The 21,345-nt window shown below is 38.9% G+C and overlaps 1 protein-coding gene across 1 annotated transcript in view; it reads right to left on the reverse strand.

The window, feature by feature from the left end:
- Positions 1-6,837: 6,837 nt before the first annotated feature.
- Positions 6,838-21,345, reverse strand: part of GABRR3 (gamma-aminobutyric acid type A receptor rho3 subunit) — a 47,899-nt gene continuing 33,391 nt past the window's right edge. Inside the window, exons 8-9 of the mRNA XM_029940692.1 lie at positions 11,927-12,120; positions 6,838-7,140 (exon numbers count right to left, since the gene is read on the reverse strand). Coding sequence (XP_029796552.1) covers positions 6,838-7,140; positions 11,927-12,120 — 497 coding nt within the window. The remainder of the gene's footprint in view (positions 7,141-11,926; positions 12,121-21,345) is intronic.

Consider the following 21,345-nt stretch of genomic DNA (forward strand, 5'->3'; position numbering starts at 1 on the left):
TTTGAGAAAACAGTTATTTCTGAAACGATTCCATTCTTTCCCTTATTTTCAGTCTTCATGATATATTATTTCCTCTTGTTTTATACCTTTAACTACACCCAATTTCTCTGAGAAAAAGAATGTTGTAAGGAGTAGGATCAAACAGCGAGACAACACCTTAACAGCCTTTTCGAAATCCTACTGTCTCGTAGCAGATAATCTCAGCACTTCCAGGGGTTTCAGCAACCGTTGAAGAAAGATTCGCGTTTACTGATCTGGAGCAGGATATTAGGTTTGAGCAATCTCTGAAGAGGATTAAAAAAAAAGCTCCCCTATCTTGTACTACTATACTACTCTCTGGTGCCCTCACCAGAGACACATACCACAGAACTTCAAGTATGTTTTGTGAAATCAACCACATTTTTAGCTTCTACCATTCTTCTTTCTTTTGCCTTATTTTTCTCTTACTTCAATTTCACACAATCTCTTTAAGTCACATTAAATTATTTGAGCTTATCTTCAGAAAACCTCTTTCTTCACTGTGTACCTGAACTGCATATTCATTTAAAAGCTCTTTAGTGGGTCTTGAGGCTTCTTTCACTTTGATTCACCATTTAATTCAAATATGACCTCACCCAAGAGACAACCTAATTAACAAAACATTTTTTATAGTATAAACAAAACATATTTTAAGTTATTCTGGTGGGGTTTGATTGCTCTAAAAATTTATTTGATGTATGGGTTTATGTTCATAACACTTCTTTAGAGTGTAAAACACTTGAAAAACCTGCATTAATGTTCTCTGAAGAAGAGAAGAAATGAATGTAAGCACCTCCTTTCTTAGGGTGCCTGCTTCAGTTGGCTACTCTTCTTGTAAATACTGTGTCACTTTGAAAGGATTCAGGCTTGCTTGCTTATCAAACTTTAGAAAGCTTTACTATGCCACAGTAGGTTTAAAAATATTTGCTAATGACATTATGACATCATCTCCTTTTGATTGCCTAAGGCAAGGATTGAGCCACTAACAGCATAATTTTGTAGACAGGCTTTGAAGCACTCTTGTAGAAAATAAATTTCTATAATGAATTGTATTGATCGTGGGACCAAAAGTAATAGCTCATCCATCAAATGACCTAATTGATAATAAAATATAGTTCAATGTTTCCTACATCAAATTAAGTATCAATATACTGAAAAGAAAACTACGGTAATTTTTCTCAGTGACTGTGAAATCTCTTTTCCACACAGCCCCTTTATTGATCAAAAAACATTATGATTCAGAGTAGACTGAAATGGAAAAACAGTTGACAATGTGGAGCCTCATCTGAAGCCCCTGTGTTCCTGGAAAGTCACAAGAGTCAAAAAAAAAATAAATCTGCCCTACCCCCATTTTGTCTTCTGAGAAATGACCACCTTGCTGTCATACGTTCTGAGATAAGACCCACCCCATCCTTCCTCAGTGAGTGAGACTCCCTTGTTTTTCTGTCTTTTTGGATTTCTAGACCCCCTTCCTTAATTTTGAGATGTTCCTCATTAACCAATATCCTTCCTATTCCAAAAGCCTGACCAAATCACCTCAATTATCTGGTGCAGTTTTTCTTTCGGTTTCTTCACAAGAGAAAACACAATGTTCAAGTTCTTTGTTAAACTCAGCAGTCAAATTGCAGTTGAAAGGTGATAGGACTTTAAAATTAAGCAAGACTTTACAGTTTGAGTATTTTAAAGCAATGTTTACAAGGGAAGAATAGGCGGCTCCATTGCACAAATGAAATCGCCGGAATGTAACACTGACTGGGTTGCCTGAGGCCCTGCCAGCAAATAGCATCAGATACAGAATTGCTGTTGAACTAGCAATTTCCTTACCACTTCTGTACCTTGCTCCTTTGAGGGCGTTGTTAATCTTATTGGAATTTTGACCTTAATAATGACTACAGAATTAGGTATAATTCCCTTCCTCATTAATCTCCATGTTAAAAAATTGTGTGTGTGTGTGTGTGTGTGTGTGTGTGTGTGTGTGTATGTGTGATTTGAATAGGCTTAGGAGCAGCACAATACTAAATGACAGACCTTATTCATAAAAACTAATCCACCTGCAAGAATTAAAACAATGTAACCATAAATGATGATTGTGCAGCAACTCGTATGCAAATATTTGCAATCTCAGTTGCCTTCTACTTACAAAAAGGGCTTGTGATGGCGGTAACAGTCATGGACGAAAGCAGAATTTCAATATCTAGGACTGCTTTAAATCGGTATTTTATACAACATCTAAACTTCTTTTAAAAAGGGAATACTAATGGATATATATCCATATAAACAGACTGATAACTGAGTCTGACATGACAGATTGTAGTGACAAATAGGAATTCTTATAAAGGAAATAAATGCTGAACTTCAGATATGGCTAAAAACTGTATTTGTTTTTAAAATAATTTTTCTTCTAAATATTCTTTATGTTGCTAATTGCAGCCCCTTAAAATCACACACAATAGGAAATAAAGCCAATGTCCCACAGGAGAAGATGGGTTACATAAACTTTGGCATATTCATTTAGTGAACTGCTCTGCAGCATATAAAAATTATTTTGTAGGAAAAAATGGCAGAGAAAGTTGTTTATGAAAAGAATGTTTCAACAAAGCTGTATTTTTAAAAAATGTTGCTTATGATCCAGAGAAGAAAATATGGCTACAAATTGCCTAAGTTAAACACATTCCCAATTAGGATGTAAGTTCAATTAGCTGGGGACTGTCCATCTTTACTGTATCCCCACACGGTGTTTGGTGTGATATAAGTGTTTAAATTAATAAATGCACGTATATACAAATGATTCCATTAAAAAGTATATGTTTTGCATAGAAAAATTCTAAGAATATACACTAAAATGTTAACTGCTTGAGCACCTGCGTGGCTAAGTCAGTTGAGAGTCTGACCTCATCTCAGGTCATGTTCTCAGGGTTCCTGGGTTCAAGACCCGCCTGGGGCTCTGTGCTGACAGCTCAGAGTCCAGAGCCTGCTTTGAATTTTGTGTCTTCCCCTCCTGCACTCTCTCTCTCTCTCTCTCTCAAAAATAAATAAACATTAAAAAAATCTTAAATGTTAACTGCTTAATTCTGAGTGGATATTTTTTGCCAATTGGTATTTTTAATTTTAATAATAAAATTATATTTCTTTTGTAGAAATACAGAAACAGTAAAATTGGAGCACCTGGGTGGCTCAGTCGGTTAAGCATTGACTTCCGCTCAGGTCATGATCTCATGGTTTGTGAGTTCGAGCCCTGTGTCAGGCTCTGTGCTGACAGCATGGAGCCTGGAGCCTGCTTCGGATTCTGTGACTCCTTCTCTCTCTGGCCCTCTCCCACTTGTGCTCTGTCTCTCTCTGCTTCTCAAAAATAAATAAGTATAAAAAAATTAAAAAAGAAAACAATACAATTAAGTTAAAAACACGTCTTTCATAGATTTTCCAGAGCAGTCCCTATAAAATACTCTGTTTCTATATTTAGGCAGTTTACAGAGCTGGCAGGCTTTTTCTTAAATCTTGGAAAGCAGCTTATTTTCTGAAATCCTCACATTTTATCCAAGCTTATCCCTCAGTGAACAATCACATGCAGTCTGTTCTGGATTGTGATCAGTAAATGAAATGAAAATCAAAATGAGGTAACTATTATATACTGTCACTCATACATTTCCAAGGTAACAGTGATTTCATTCTTTCTAAAATACCAGAACCAGAAACACGGGTGCTCCTTAATAGAAATGAGGTTCACAAGAACAGCTGTATCCTCATAGTCTTCTGCAAGCCACCAATTTGAGGAGATGAAAACTGGCCAAAATCCTAGGGGCTCATTCTGAATGCCTTAATAATTCTCTTGAGCAGCAAACATATTTTAGACATTACTGAAGAATGCAAAGACTGTTTCTAAACATTAACAAAAGTTACATTTGATCAGCCAACAGTTGTGCATTAATACTCCTCAAGAGGAATGCTGAGTGTATGAGTAGTGTGCTGGAGACCCAGTCTTCTAGCCTCGAGTGCAAGATGTATTCGGTGATGCATACGATTTGAAATTGTGGAATAAATATGCCCAGGGGAAGCATTAGACATCCTGAATGGTATAGGTCAAAGTAGAAGAAAAATAGTAAATCTGAAGAACCCAAGAGAAGAAGGGAATAGCACAGATTTATTCTGTTCATTTGTAGATATTTTCCTTTTAAAAAATTATTTATTTTGAGAGATAGCAAGGGAGAGAGAGAGCGCGCGTGCATGTACTAAGGAGGGACAGAGAGAGAGGGAAAGAGAGAATCCCAAGCAGTCCCTTCACTGTCAGTGCAGAGCCCAACTCAGGGCTTGATCTCACAAACCACAAAATTATGACCTGAGTGGAAATCAAGAGTCGGATGCTTAACTGACTGAGTCACCCAGGATCCCCTTTCTTTTTTTTTAACATCAGTTATATACAGAGTATGTCAGAATCAGAAATGTTAATCCAACTGTAGTACCCTGCTGGAAGTCATTTCTGAAGTAAGGTTAGTTTGCAAGGTGGGGGCCTCCCACTGTCAGATGGTGACCCAATGTCTACACCCACTCAGTTTTTGCTTGAGCACCGACCCCCAAGGCGCCTTGCTGACTGGCATCAGACCTTGTGAAGGAACTTATAGGAGTTTCTTCTTTTGTGATTATAGGAGCAAATATTACATTTCTCGAGAAAACCTATTTTTCTTCTCCTCAAAAACAGGCTATTGACCCCTGCTCACAAAGAACTCCTGCCTTTGCTATGCTAAAAACATTGCCTTGTATTTGAATGCTAAAGATCCCTTCCTTCCCCATGTGATAAGCATCTAGTCACCTACTTCAATCACTATTGACAAAGATTATGCATGAGGCTTCTACCAGTCTATGTTCTGGAAAATTTTTACATACCAAAGAATTTGTCATCAGAAATCATTGTCCAAAGCAATTGCCACTCCTGTTTTGTACCCTATATAGTTTTTCAATAAATAAAGCTGACTCTCTGATCAGTGAGAGATGCTGCCTGGTGGTCAGAAAGAAACTGAGGCTCTCTCACTCTCTCTTTCGCCGACACCATCCATTCTTCAGGGAGCTCTGGACCTGCTGGAGTTGGACCCCGGCAGTACTCTCCTCAAATAATAGCTACAAATTCTCAAAGACCCACCTAGCAGATTAATCTGTTCTGTATTTTGAAAATGTAATCCTATAAAATTACTATTCCTTTTAAGTCAAGCTTAAAAACCATTAAGTAGTTTTCTAATTTATTTATGGTCTATCCATAATCAAATGGAAAAGAGTTTTAATAAATTATAGTAGCTCAATTTTGGACAGTTTCCTAGAAAAATATAATCCTTGGAATATTCTGAAAGAATTGAAGAAGTTGTATTAAGAAAATAGAATGAAGCATCCAAGAATTGGCCTGTGGGGGAAGTTATGAAACAGATGGGATTTGCCTCTAAAACTTTCGTGTCAAGAGGAAAATAAGTTTCTAGAATCCTATGTCATTCACAGCAGAGAACCAAAATCAATGTTATTGGTAAATAAGCAGGAAGTTTCTTGTCTTTCAACCTGGCACAAAATAATTCAAATCATTTTGGTTCACTTTATGGTGAAATAAATGGAAATACACTGAAAGTAACACACCATTTAATTTATTTCCCTTAACTCAATGCCAGAAAACAAAATAGGAATGGAAAATATTTCATACTTCTTACTGAGGGCTGATCTCTAAAAGGAATGTTTTTCACAAGATACTTAACACAAAAGCACGTATGCTGCCAGTCTATAACATGAATGCTAATCATTGGAGGTTTTTCTAATTAACAAACATTGATTTAATATCCACTTGAACTAATTTACTTGGTTTAACCAACGTTACTACAGGATTACTATGGGATATATAAATTTCATTCAATTGTTCACTCAATACCATGTCTGGAAGCATCTTCAGGTGTTTATGAATCGGCACTCCACATCCCTTCATGAATGCTCTTTTCCCTCTTCTGGTATCCCCTTTTCAGAACTCAGAAACCACAGTGTACAAGCCTCTATTTTACATCTATTGTATTTATGATATTACTTATGATAGCTACCTGTTCACTGTTTCTGCAAGGCTGGGCACTCACTGATAGCAGGAATGCCATTTTGTGTTCACTTTTTACTACATTACACCTAATAAAGTACCTGGCATAGATAGGAGGTCAATAATATTTGGTAAAGCTATGAAAGCTATAACTCAACTATAAAATACAAGATTCTGTTACTGAAGATTGACATATTACCAATAGGATGGGAGCAAAGTTTAGATGCTTTGCTCTTGGACTCAATAATATATGAAATTTAATAGTGAAATAAGATAAAAGACTTGATTGGAGATGGACAGGGAGGCTCTTCACGTACCTCTCAGCTGCGTAGGTGCCCATGGCCTCACCTTGAGGCTGAAGTTCTTCCTCACAAGGATTCAACTCTGTTAGGTGACCTGGCACATGGCTAGCACTAAGGAGTAAATGTTCCTTGATTATTGTCATAGTCCAGCTGTCTTCCTTAGTTAAATACAAAAAGTTTACATTTAGAAAGCAAGGAGGTCCAGGTGAAGTAGTTACAAAGCCTTCCCTATGGAAATTTTTCAGTGATATGCATGCCTGTGACTCTTATGTATGGAGTCAAATTATTCTGGGACCTTAAACTTTCTCCTAGATGTAAATTAGTCAAATCTTCTATAGGCCAGGAGAGGTGACTGGCTGACTCCCAGTTAATCTACTACAGTCCAACTCATAGTCAAGAGTTTCTTGTTGTTGTTGTTGTTAACATAATATGATTTCAAAGTGAGTGTTACACATTGGGAATTCTTCCTCACACATATACACCCCAGTAAAATAAATTAAATATAATATACACAATGGGAAATAAAATCCTTGAGTAGGTATCAATGACATGATTATTCTCCAGAATGATTCTACCAACATGCCCTCCGGAGGACTGTCTTCTCTTTATCTGGGATGAATCTGTGCTGCGGCTCCCTGTGGATCTCCCCCGCATAGAGTCCTCTTCCAAAGGTAGAAAAAAGGAAGTCGGGTCCATTTCAGTCTTGCTATCACGGTAACAACCATCAAACGCCATGGCTTGAACTGTATCAATATTATACATTCCAGAAAGCTGACAAAAAGACTTTTTGTTAGTAAGCCATGAATATCGTTCTATATGTAGGAATTACAGTAAAAGTGTAAACAACCAGATTTTTAAAATAGTTTCAGTAAATGCTAAGAATGTTTTGCTTATTTTTTTTAAGTTTATGTTTTAAGAGAAAGGAAAGAGAGTGAGCAGGGGAGGGGCAGAAAGAGAGGGGGTCATAGGATTGGAAGCAGGCTCTGACCCAGCAGCAGAGAGCCCAATGTGGGGCTTGAACTAATGAACCACGAGATCATGACATGAGCCAAAGTTGGACACTTAACCGACTGAGCCGCCCAGATGCCCCTGTTTTGCTTATTTTAAAGAATAGAATTCTGGTCTTCCTTTTGGTATCTGACTAAAAGTCGTTATAAGAATAAATGGAAAACATTATCATAGAGATCTGCTTCTAATAGGGGTTAGCAAGGTTTATTATTATCTCCATAGAGATATTTGAACATTATACAAATAAATGTTTCACAATTATAATGTCAACTTTTCTAATTTAGTGTTGGCCCTGACAGACTTTTAGACTCAATGCGTGTTTCCCCAGAAGGGAACACTGTTTCAGGTTTCCCCCTTTTTTCTGCATAGTATGAATTGTTTGCCATAAGTTTGAGTTGAAATTGAATATGATTTATTAGAAGAGCTACATAAGCCAATTGGATTTGCTTTTCAACATATTTTCCTCTTTAGAGAAAACACAGTAATATGCCCAGTCAGTGTAATTTTGTCCAAAACCAGTACAGTATCATCTGGTGATCCACTTATGCTTAAATTTGGAGAAGGGGTAGGAGACGATCTGAGCTGCTCTTTTTAAATGCAGATTGGCCAAGCCTTCCCATTTTTGCTGAGAAGTACTTATGAATGATACCAACACAGCCCAATTAAACAACTTGAAATCGGCTTATTTTTCGGAAGGAGAGAATGAATTATCAATGCTTTCCAGCTCCAGAGCCCAATTGAATATAAACTACTATTTTTCTTTAAGGTTTTACTTTGAGGGAGATAGTGACTGTCACTGATACAGAACTATGTCTAGGAAGCAGGTGTTACTAATTGCTTTCTGAGAAAACAAAATAACTTCTTGATCTATAGGGAAGTTAAAAAATGAACAAATATGAACAGGCTACCACTGCCTGAAATTAATCAGAATTCAAATTGGAGGTTACAGAATAAATTCTGCCAAAACACGTATTTGGTTTACAGCAAATAAAAAAACTAATATTTTACTGAATTCAAGAGGCACAGAGAATAGTTTGCGTAGTCAGTAAACTAACCAAGGACCCACATCAAGTTATGTTGTCCTTTTTTGTTTTAGCCATAGAAACTTTCCATAATAAAATGAAAATGGATCATATAAACATAAAATAAAATAAGGACTTAAAAACTAACCTCATATAATAAAAAAATAACATTAATAATACATTCAATTCTGGATCTGAAACAGAATAACTAGTATAGTCTCTTTAGTGGTTTTACTATATCCACCCAGAACACTGTTGGATCCTACTGGACATTATGATAATTTAGAACCATTCATATAATTGATTAAATCTTTCAGTATACAATTTGCCAGTAGGGTGCTAATTTCCACAATTTTATAAGCTGGTTGTTCTAATAGAAACAGTTTTAGAATGGGTCGTTAATTTTTCACTCCAGCTTACAAATAAGCACATACCTAAGGCATATTATAACTAAAGTATGGATTTGACTGGTTTATATGGAGTTCTAAGTCCTGGAAGTAGAAAACATTCCGATGAACTAATGAAAAAGAAAATCACTTCCTTTCTCCTTTCTGCGCAAAGGTCAACAGTAGGGACAGATTTTCCATGACTCCTGCTGTTCTCCAGCTCTTGCCATCTGGGGGAGTTTGGGACAGAGGGGTGATGGCGGTGGTGGCAGGAAATGGCTTTGCTTAACTCCACAGGCTGGCCTTTCTCACTATCCCTCCATTATTCCACCCTAGAGGTTCCCAGAAGGAATTGGCATGTGTGTCTCAGTTCCTTTTGAGTCCTCACTGTGGGATCTACATTGGTATCTAAATGTGTTCTCTGAAATGAGGTAAAAGGAGATTGTCCTTACAGGGAGAGTCCTGAATTGTCTGGCTTCACCAGTGACCAGAAGGGTAAGTACGTTTAGTATAGTGATAAGGTATTAGTTAGACTCTACAGCACTTACTCCAAACTGCCTTATCAACAACAAAGGCGACATCCTTCTATCTGCCTGGTTTCCACATCCTTCTCTCTCTAAAACTCGGTTCCCACCTCAGGTGTAAAGAAAACAAGTATCACTGATTATCCCTCAAACCTACAAACATATCCTTCTACCCTGCCCCTCACCAGGGCATCCTACCCCTTTAACAATGTCTCGTCTCAGACAGCCTGTTCCCACTCTCCTTGTTAAATCCGCTATTCCTCCAGAGCACACGAGCTGGGCACTAACCACAATAAGAACTTAACATTTGTGTAGCATTTTATAGTTTGTAAAAGTTTCAAACCCATGTATTACATTATTTGCAACAGCCCTATGAGGGAAATAGGGAAGAAATTCCACCATTTTGAAAATGAAGAATGAGGTTCAGGAACAAAAAGCTAGGATGTGGAGTTAGGTTGGCATCACTACCTCTGATTCCAAATCTTGTGCTCTTTCATTTTTCCCCACAAATACATCAATGGTAGGCAGGACATTTCTTTGAGATAATTGCACCTTTGAAGGAGGATGCTTAGACTGGTGGTTTCTAGCAGCTGCGGAAACGGGAGAATGGGGAGTTGTTGAATGGTCAGAGAGTTTCAGTTTTGTATGATGAAAAAGTTCTGGAAATTGCTTGCACAACAATGTGAATATTCTTAACACTACTGAACTAGACACTTAAAAACAGTTATGATGGTAAATTCTACGTTATATGGATTTTACCACAATTTTAAAAAATTTGAAAATAGATGGTACTTATTAACTTAGAAGATTTTCTTCTTAGTGGTTCACAAGAAGAGTGTGTACAATCCCGTGTAGTGAAAAAGAAAATTCGGGTTGTGTGAACACATGTGTTGCAAGGCAGGTGGGGTGGATAGATGTAGACAGTTTGGAGTCAAAAGACTGGAGAGAGGTGCGCGCAAATCACTACAGTGCTTCTTTCTTGGTTAACCACTTTCCGCATAAAAACAGAAGAGAACAACAATAACATTCGTTTTCTCCTCACACTTTTTTCCCCCTCTGTCCCCTTTAATTCACAGATGATCTAAATCATTGCTATTCTCAGGGCAGGTGATGGTCAATGGCATCTGGGACTTGCTAGAAATGCAGCCTCATCGCTCCCACCTCAGATCCACTGAATGAAAACCTGGAAAATTCTAGGTGATATGTACACACCCATCACTGCATATTTGTCCGGAAGCTCCTGGTTTTCTCACACCTGCCTAGCAGTCGTATGAGTGTATATGTGGTGGGGACACATACACATTGTCAACAAAAGAAATGGAAGCATCTGCAATAAAGCAAAATCAGCTCCTATTACAGCTTTGATTCAATGGATATAAAATAGAAGAAGGAAGTAGTATTATAGGAGATCTGAATTTCAAATGCATCTCTGTTGGCTGTGAATCTTTTGGCAAATCACTTTACTTCACTAAAACTCTGCTGCTTCATTTCAAAAATAGAGATAATAATCTCTGCAAAGCCTACATCATGAAGCTGATATGAAGGTTCAATTTGAGAAGAGGATATAAAATGCTCTGAAAAGTAAGAACTCTCACTAGAGGTATAACGAATATTAAAAAATGTCTTGGGTGTATGTAAGTATGCACATAAGAGTTTCTCAAACTCATGTGAATATAGTGCATTAAAATCATGTGCATATATGCTACACATGCATACATGCATACATACACACACACTGGGTGTGTGTGTGTGTGTGCGCGTGTGTGTGTGTGTGTGTGTAGCCTCAAGTATAGGCTAGCAGACAGATTAATTAGGTTTGTGAGGTACAATATCTTACATCAGTTGCCATAATAACAGGGAAGTGGTGCCCCAAACCTTTGTGAAATGAAGCAGGTAGAGATCAATCTATCCATATTTATTAAACCCTGGCACAGGAAACACGTGAGGACATTTAGAGCCCAGAAACCACCTTTTATCCACAGTATACTAAGGAGAGAAGAACCTCTCTTTGTGCTCTGCCACTGTCCCAAGTGAAAGAAGAGAAACGTGAATCCTAGCTCTGGTGGAGAGAAACATCATTTATGGATTGAGAGCACAGCCATTGGAGTCGGGGAGACCCAGAAAAAAATCCTAATTCCTCTTGGGCCAAGTGACCTTGGCCAAGTTGCTCCCTATCTGCTCCTATTTCACCTCTGTAAAGTGAGGGTTGTAAAGTACCAACATCTTGGGGCTACTCTGAGAATTACATGACATGCTGTGTCATTAGGTGGTTAGTGTAATAAATACACGTTAGATGTTAGCTATCATCATCATCGTCTACTTGAAAGGATGTATTTACGTATCAAGTCTTTCTTTTCAAAGGATAGAATCAGTGGAGAGGAGCACACTGAGAGAAATTCCTCACACAAGAAAACCCTCCTGGCAGAGGAGAATGAGGATGCTGAGGAGACCAGCCAGCACAGGCAGAATAAAATTCAATATTAAATCCTGGGAACTTGCATCTTCCAAGGCATATAGACTTAACACAAGGGCTCACAACACTGTAAGGAGAGGGTATAGGTAAGGGTAGTCTTCTTCACATTCTAAAAGGAATCCAGTAGTTAAAGCCAGACAGTACCTTCCCTGTCTTGAATTGTCTCTGCTCTTCCACGGTGGTGAGGTAGTTTACAGCCGCATACTCAATGACTGACAGGAACACAAAGAGGGAGCTGACCCACAGGTACACGTCCACTGCCTTGATGTAGGACACCTGGGGCATGGAGGCACTCATGCCAGAGATGATGGTGGACATGGTCAGCACCGTGGTGATTCCTGCCATTGGAGAATAGTGACAAGCTCAGTGACATGACCACTCTGTTCTAGGATCTGGGCTACATTATACCAGGGGGTGTTTCCTGGAACACCATCAGGTGATCGGTGTTGGAAGTGGGGGAGGATCCCTGCACATTGACCTCATACACTTCTTGAGCCCAAGCAAGAAGCTCTCCTTAGATTTGTCTTTGTCTTTGCTTTGCTCTCACCCCAACTGTCCATAATGCTTCCTTCCCTCCATCTCAAGACTTCATAGACTCAAACATATTTTTAAAGACTCATTCATTCATTTGCCCTCAGTTGGGCCTCTTTAAACCATCCCAGAAAGGTTAAAATGTGTTCAGTTTTAAAATTCCTTCTGGAGGGGCAGCCACGTGGCACAGCTGAGTGTCTGACTTCAGCTCAGGTCATGATCTCACGGTTCATGAATGAGTTCGAGCACTGAGTCAGGCTCTGTGCTGACAGCTCAGAGCCCGGAGCCTGCTTTGGATTCTGTGTCACCCTCTCTCTCTGCCTGTCCCCCACGCTCTCTTTGTCTCTCAAAAATAAATGTAAAATTTTTTTTTCATTAATAAATAAATAAATTCCTTCTGGAAAAGAAATTCTAAAACCATCCCACTATCTGTTCCTGTCATTTTACAACTTTTACTGTTAAGAAATTGTCTTTGAGTCAATCTTTAATCTTCCATTCATCAAAGACCTTGTTACTGAACTACAGTTCAATTGAGATTTAGAAGGAAGTGCGCTGGTGGAGGCTCAATTCAGTATAAATTCTTGCTATTCGCCTGTGAAATGCCATTTACATCCCCCTCCCCTCAGCTCCCCTTCCCCCCTTGTCTGCCAGTCCCTCTTTCCCTCTCCTTTTCTTCCGTTCCCTTCTTTATCCTCTGGCATAAGCATCAGAGGTAATGAGATCAAGGTTCTGGGGCACCATGGAGAAAGGAGTGACTCGAGATTTCCTTAATAAAATGCTGGCCTTGGGGTGGGCTAGTCTGTCTGCACTAATTTCTCAGAGGGACGCAGGGAGAGTGCTGCCTGGAGAGAAAGTACAGTATTGTAAATATTTGAAATGTACACTAGCTGGCACAGTTTTATTTCCTAACTTCCCACCAGGGAGGCACAAATGGAGTCCTTAATGATTTTTATAAGTTGTGAGGACATTTTAATGTCAACAGACAGAGTCCCGAACAGCAGGAAGAGCCCCGTGATTTACTCCTAAATGCACAGACACAGCATGCAGACAGCTTTCACCACACAATTCCATCCTTTCTATAATAATTTTTCAAGGTTCTCCTCTGAGGGAGCCCATATCAAAGACAATGACAGATCTACAGAGCTATTCAATTTCAAATTAAGTTTTTCCGTTTCTAGGATCAAAGACCAACAGGACTTGGTAATTTGGCAGTCACCATGGGAGGCCCTGGAGTCTTACCTTCACACTGATTCAAACTCCAGGATAAGAAACCTAAATACTACTCCAGCTCTTAATGTTAAATGAAGGCCACTGTCTCACTGAGTCCCAGGTCTCCCCAACAACAGTAATATCAACAATCTGCATATCAGTGGATGCTGTTTGCATTCCTTGCTACAGAAATGTGGAGATGTGAATTTTTTATTCCCATTGCAGGTGTATGTGTAGCTGATGGCAAGATTATTTTTTAATGCTTTTATTTATTCTTGAGAGAGAGAGAAAAGAGAGAGAGTGCAAGCAGGGGAGGGGCAGAGAGAGAGGGAGACACAGAATCCAAAGCAGGTTCCAGGCCCTGAGCTGTCAGAACAAAGCCCAATGTGGGGCTCAAACCCATGAACTGTGAGATCATGACCTGAGTTGACATCAGACACTTAACTGAGACACTCAATCGCCCCTGAAGGCAAGATTATTAAATAAAGTTTGCTTGCCTTTATTGAATGTTTGCCCACCACAAACCTAGGTCAGTAATATTATTGGCCACACATTGCAGAAAATAAATACGAGCTGAGAAGGGCTACGGAACCGGCTTGAGTTTTGTCAGGAGCAGGGCTGGTACCTTTCTGAGTGTGGAGCCCATGCTTTTTACATCCAAACCTGCTGCCTCTCATTCCAGAGGGATTTTCTTTTGTTGTTTCTAATGGTATAAACTAGTCTCTATACACGAAGCATCTCTGAGAGGAACACACTATAAAACTGAGGGTAGAATTATGTCAGGAGGTATGAAGGCACTTTGTGCTTTTCAGAAAACCAAAAGTCTTATTCCTTTCAGGACTTCACTGGTAAAAGTGAATGAACCCTGCACTAATATTCATATTTAGTAGTTTGCCTTATTAGTTAAAAAATTTTAATGTCTTTTTTATGGGTTTTCTATAATATAGAAGATAGAACTTGAGTTTTTTTCAATGGACAGTAACATAGGGCTTAATGGACAAAATAAAGGTTTAGAACAAACATATGAGCTACATGCTAGATAGAGCTTATTGGGAATTTTAAATCAATGACTAGTGAAACGTCACTAAATCGATGGCCAGTAAAAGGAAACTGCATTATCTGTTTTTTGCCAGAGACCAATAAACTATCATTTCCCTAAAATGGTACTTAGCACAGTTAATTTACTATAGCTTTATTTATTTTGAAACCAGGATTTTAGATTTTCCTTGTTTAAAATGAGCAATAAAAAAATAGAGAGTAGGAAGGAGGGATTGTTTGAGTATGCAAGTAAAGGATGAGAAAACTAATATATAAATTCCTAAAGCAATAGAACTTGAGTCAGAAGTGTTAAATCTACTGATTAAAAACACTTAGTTCTTGAGCCACTCCTTACAAATACATTAATCTTGACAAATTGTATTCCTTCCAAACCCATTAAAGTTAACATCCCAATAAAGGCATTTTAAATATACGAAGTGACCATTTAGTCAAAGAAAGGTTCTGAGCTAGGATTAGAAAATTATCTTCTCACCTACCAATATTGCTCTGCATGGTCAGGAAAGTGTTAAGAAATCATATTTCATTTGGCCCATGGGACTCAAGTCCCCTGAGCCCATGCAGTTATGCCATATTAACTCGTAAGGACACATATCGGGTCCTAAGAACCCTTTGGCCTGGGGAGAGTTACTGATCTTTGTGTCTCATTGGCCATTTTCCCTCATATGTGATGGAGAGGTTCGTTGACTGGCGTGATGGCGGTAGGGCACGTAAGCATCACTTAGAGAACTATTGAGTCCGTTCCTCCCTTCGGTAGCTGTGTTGTGGGCAGGTCTTTTGAAGGGATGGGTGTCTACATTCACGTTTAAGTGAATAAAAACATTTCCTTGTAGGCCTAAGCAGAAAGAAAATATCAAGTGATGTGAGAGAAAGGAAGATAGGTTGGATATCCTAACACCATGTCTCTCTGGCCAGAAACTAACAACCACGGTTGCACAAAAGTGGTGTCAGAGTCCAGTGTCCAGAAGTTCTGGTAACCTTTATGAATGACTCCTAAGTGTTTACTTTTTCAGGTGTATGTCATATCCTCTGTTAGGAGACATTTTTCTTTATGAGTGTCTTTCTCTGCCATGTCTGTTCCTGGTAAATGACTCCATTACTTAATATGCATGAATGGCGTACCCAGAGAGGCCGAATGAGAAAGATAGAGGCAAGGGAAGAAGGAGGGAGATAGAAGGAAGGGACAAAAGAACTGTACTACTTATCCTTCCATGAGGGTCAAAACATACTTGAACAACTTCACAATAGTCTCACTCCCTCTCCACACCAAATCAAATGGAAAGATAGATTAGTATTTTTAAACCCATCCCATATTTTGAGTTGTGGTAGCTATTATCTCTCATGAAAATTGCCTAATCACAACTGATACTTCTATGCTGTTCAGTCTCTATTGTTTTCATCTGAAAAATGACAAATGTGAAAGGATCTTAACCGGCAAATAATTCATCCTTACTTAGCAATTGAATCCAAATGTGGAAAGGTCTTATCCAACAATGAATCCTTATTGTTTTCAGTTAGTAACTAAAATATAGTTATTAAAAACATAATGGGTTAAACACTGGCAATTTAACAACTATGTACTGAGCACAAAATATGTGCAGGATACTGTATTGGTCACTACAGGAACAAAAAATGATGGTAATAATGATCCTTGTTTTTACGAAACTCACATTCTAATATAGGAGACAAGATAAGCTCCCAAGGCACCCCATAGCCATTACAATATAGAGGAAGTAAGGCAGAAGAGATACCTTAGGAGAGATACAAAGTGTCATGTGGCTCAAATGTGGGAGAGACCATGCCTGCCTGGAGCCATCAGTAAAAGTTTGTGGCCATTGAGAAATGGCAAGATTTTAACAGAAAAGGATAGGTAGGGAACGCATTCTAGGTAGAGTAAGAACAAGAATAAAGATACACAAGTACTATACATAAGCAGTTAGTCATTGGTAACTGTTGAAAACACTGAATATTCAAATTGGTTAAAGCTTAGGGGCAGCTGGGTGGTTTAGTCGGTTGAGCATCTGACTTTAGCTCAGGTCATGATCTCATAGTTCGTGGGTTTGAGCCCCACATCAGGCTCTGTGTTGGCAGCTCAGAGCCTGAAGCCTGCTTCTGATTCTGTGTGTCCCGCTCTCTCTGCCCCTCCCCCACTCATGCTCTGTCTTTCAAAAAAAAATAAATGTTTAAAAAATTTTTTTTAGAAAAGCTTAGGCAACCAGTTGGGGCAGGAGTATAGTTAAAGATACAGTAAATAAAAATATAGGACACTCAATTATATCTGAATTTCAGATAAGCAACAAATAATGTTTTAGTATAAGTACATCCCATTCAATGTTTAGGATATACTTATACTAACAGTATTTGGTGCATATCTAAAACTCAAATTCAACCAAATGTCTTATATTTCATCTGGTAACCCTCAAGAGACACCTTGGATTCCAAGCCGAGAGTATTTACTTCAGTGGCATTTGAGATGAGAGTGTTGTGATCACAGTTGAGTTTAGAAAGATTACTCTGGTAGTCAGGTTGAATCGTGGCAAGAAGACTAGGAAGTGAAATAAGCAATTACAAGGCCTAAACAAGCCCAGACTACAGCTTTGTGAACATTTACATAGGGTGCCCTTTTTCTGGAAGATATCATCCCAAACCATGTCCTATAGAGCTTGCATTGGATTTCTGCTCCTTACTCCCATCTGGATCAGATGTCATAGCTTTGCAAGATGGTCCTGGGCAGGTAGAGGTCTGTTAGGGCAATCCAAGAAAAGCTAACAAGCACTGGTCAAGGCAGGAGGAATGGAAGAGAAAGAATAAGCCTATCTTAGAGAAGGCTAACTCTGAAGATTTAGACACCTTATAGCCGCAGTTCTCAAAGTGTGGTCAGTGGATCCTTTGGGCTCTCCACAACATTTCTGGAGGGTCTGAGTAGTGAAGAGTTTCATAATACTAAGACACTGTCTGCCTTTTCCCTATGTTGATATTTGCAGTGGTGGGAAGCACTGGCAGGAAGAGCTGCTGTTGCCTTACCACGAATTCAGGCAACAGAACCCAACTGGTCTAACAATGGACACTGTATTCAACTTTCAGTATCACAATAAAAAAATTAGTAAAATTATTTAAAAATGTTTTATTTATTTTTGAAAGACAGAGAGAGACTGCATAAGGAGAGGAGGGGCAGAGAGAGAGGGAGACACAGAATCCAAAGCAGGCTCCAGGCTCTGAGCTAGCTGTCAGCACAGAGCCCAATGTGGGGCTCGAACCCACAAACCATGAGATCATGACCTGAGCCGAAGTCAGATGCTTAACTGACTGAGCCACCCAGGTGCCCCTAAAAATTTTTTTAATTTTATTAAATTACAGCCTTTGTATATATACCTTCTTAATATTCTGGTTGACAAAATGAGCAGTATATAGACGGTACTTCTCCATACCAAAGGGCAATGGCTGTCTTGAAGGAAAGCACTCAGGCAATTGAATTATGAGTTGAACAGTAGACACTTGTAAACATGGGACATCACTATCACTTAAAAGAACAACTCACAGAGAAACTCCTGTTGTTTAGATTTGGATATCTTCAGGCATTTTCTCAAAACTGAGTAAAGTAAGCCTATCACTTGAATTAAGACAACTAGTGATATTTATTGCCAAATGATAAAGTCTGAGCCTTCAAGACAAAACTAGAATGATGTTAAACTTGTATGCATCACTATGAGCTGGGGGTTTTCAATTACTCAAAAACTTTTTGATGAGATTAATGAATGTGAGTTTTTGATATTATATAATTAATTACATGAGCATTGAATAGATCTGTATAACTCAGTGTACCAGTATTTTTCAAATGGTTGATGCATGGATAAAAATATCTAGGCAAAATGCAAGCTAGATCAATGAATTTTAATCTAATAGATTACAAAAAAATTCACGGATATAATTTCAGATTTCGCTTTGTAATTAACCTTTAAGATAAACTGTCACTTGCTGAGTTTTGGTGCAATGTCAAGGAAGACTATGTACAATTATCTGAAAACACTATTGAAACACGACTCTTTTCTCTAACCACATATCTGAGCAGGGCAGATTTCTTCCTGTATTTCAGCTAAAGCCTACGGCAAAAGATTGAGTGAGGAAGCAGAGATGAGAACCCAGCTGCCTTCCAGAAGGCCAGATATTAAAAGTTTGCAAAAATGTACAAAAATCTTCTAGAAAAAAGTTATTTTATCGGGCACGTGGGTGGCTCGGTTAGTTAAGCATCCAACTCTTGTTTTCAGTTTAGGTCATGATCTCACGGTTTGAGTCCAATGAGTCCAACTTCAGCTCAGGTCATGATTTCATGGTTCGTGGGTTCGAGCCCCATGTCAGGCTCTGTGCTGACAGCTAGCTCAGAGCGTGGAGCCTGTCTTCAGATTCTGTGTCTCCCTCTCTCTCTCTGACCCTCCCCTGCTCATGCTGTCTCTCTCTCTCAAATAAATAAATAAATAAATAAATAAATAAATAAATAAAAAACATTTAAAAATGTCTTTAGAGAAGTTATTTTTCATAGAATATGTTAACTTGTAATGAGTTTACTATTGCTATTTTTAAGTGGACTAATGCATATTTTTAAAAGTTCTGTTTTAATAGTCAACATGGCTAAATGTTAGATAAAACCTGCAAAAACAAAAGCTCTTTAGGGTTCCTAATAATTTTTAAGACATAAATGGGTCCTAAGAACCTAAGAGTGACTGCCCAAGACTAAGAAGGAAATTAAGGGCCCCAAAGCAAAGACTCAACACATTTGGGGCCCTTAAAAGAACAAAAGAAGTCGAGAGAATAAGTACAGTTTGGGCAGGGGCAGCAGAGCTGGAAGAGCAGTTTGTTGGGTGTTGACCATGTGGCCTGTAGTACCCAGGGCTGAAGTCCAGGCAGGCAGCGGGGAGTCGTATCTGGAACGTGAGGGGAAGATTTGTGATAAAGACTGAGAGTTGGGATTTACTTTCATAGAGACAGTAGTCAGAAGCAAAGGGTTGTTCCATTTGAGGAGAAAATCGAAAGTGAGGAAAACCTTGGGAGGGAATTACCCAGACTCAGGGAGTAGAAGGAAGACAAAGTAGGAGTACAAATGAAAGAGAAGTCTGAAAAAGGAGAAATCCTAGACTGGTACAGAGTACGAAGACGAATTTACCGTTCATTTGTTTAGTCCTCAAACACTATGGGCCAGGCTCCAGCATAGGCAGCAGACGTAAATGCTCCCATTTACTTCATACAGTGACCCTGGAAGGCTGTATTAGTCATCTCATTATGCAGATGAGGAAGATGAGCCTGGGCTCCTGACCACTAACTTGGTTCTGAATTTTGAGAGGATGTTTCATAGCGTCAAATACGTCAAAGCTTCAGATGATGGAGGGGGAACAACTGAAAAAAGGCTAGAGTGAGATAGACAGATAGAAGGACCTTCTGGAGAATCAAGTAGCCCAGTAGTTTTTGGGAAAATCCAGTAAAGCAGAGCCCAAAATAGCTTTGAAAAAACTTGAGGGTGTTAGAAGCAAAAACCTGAGAGGATAGCAGTGGAATGGGAATACCACAGTTCCCTTTGTCAAGAGAAGAGGGGAGACGGACACTTCTGATTTGTATGTTATTTTTACATAAATCTGTATAACAATCTTCCAACGGACCTGATGGAGATGCAAGAAGCACAGAATTTCAGGGGTGACTTAAATGCATTTCAGTGTTTTCCATTCACTCCAACCCACCCTAGAACCAGCTTTTATTACTTGTCATTTTCAAAGTGTAAGCGCTAAGTCACCGGGTTCAGGAATCTGATTGAAAATCATGTTCATAAACCTTTAGAGACTGAATGTCTTTCTCATTCTGTCTTGAGGACTGGAAATGTGCCTCTAGTCCCCAGTTCAGTCCTACCCTGCCCCGCGGCCACACTGAGGTCAGGGCACGACGGTTCTAAGAGGAAGGTACAGCCACAATACTTTAATTACTCATTCAGATGGTATTTTTTCCCATGAAGATATTCAAGCCTCAAATACTTGTAGATTGAAGCTTTTAATAGGGGAAAGAGGTGAACAAATGATTAATATTAATGACAATTTATGTCTTTCAAATGATCTTTTTAAGTATGCATATAATTTGTGAACATTAACTTAGAAATCACCCTTTCTGGAATGAATTGTGTGATAATTACAATGATTGTGAAGCACTTCTAACAATCTTCTCTGTAGATAGAGCATTACAGGTGAAAGGACAAAATCAGCTGAAAGGAGGTAGCTCTGCCCTGAACCAGCCAAGAAGGCAAGTGGAATTGACTCTTGGGTTCTCATTAAATAACATGTTATCTAAGTGCTTGGCTGGACATCCTGCACTTACTAAAGAACAGAGTACCTGCTAAGTGGGTTGGAAAGAGTCCCCATAAATCAGTATGTGTGACACTGGCTTATAACATGCTAGGTGGAGTAGATAACCATACTGTGTGGTGACTTCATGAAGCTGGCAAGGTCTCTCCACTTGCAATCGCAGGCCTCACTGCCGTTGATTCTGATTTTGGTGTTTAGGTTAAGGCCCGATTTCTAATTAGCATTGCCCCCTATCTCAAGAAGTAGTCTTTTAGATACCAGGAATACAGTGGTTTGAAGGTTCTTTTTTCTATGACGCGAAGGTTTGTCATGCACAGCAAAAGGGGTTTGGGCAAGGGATGGGGAGGTTTCCTGAAAGTGAGGAGACAGCTTTGTAAAGGGATGCTGTTCATGCTTCATAATTTCATAATTTACCCTTCGTAGTGCATT

This window comes from Suricata suricatta, chromosome 5, assembly GCF_006229205.1.
Source record: "Suricata suricatta isolate VVHF042 chromosome 5, meerkat_22Aug2017_6uvM2_HiC, whole genome shotgun sequence".
Lineage (NCBI taxonomy): Eukaryota > Metazoa > Chordata > Mammalia > Carnivora > Herpestidae > Suricata > Suricata suricatta.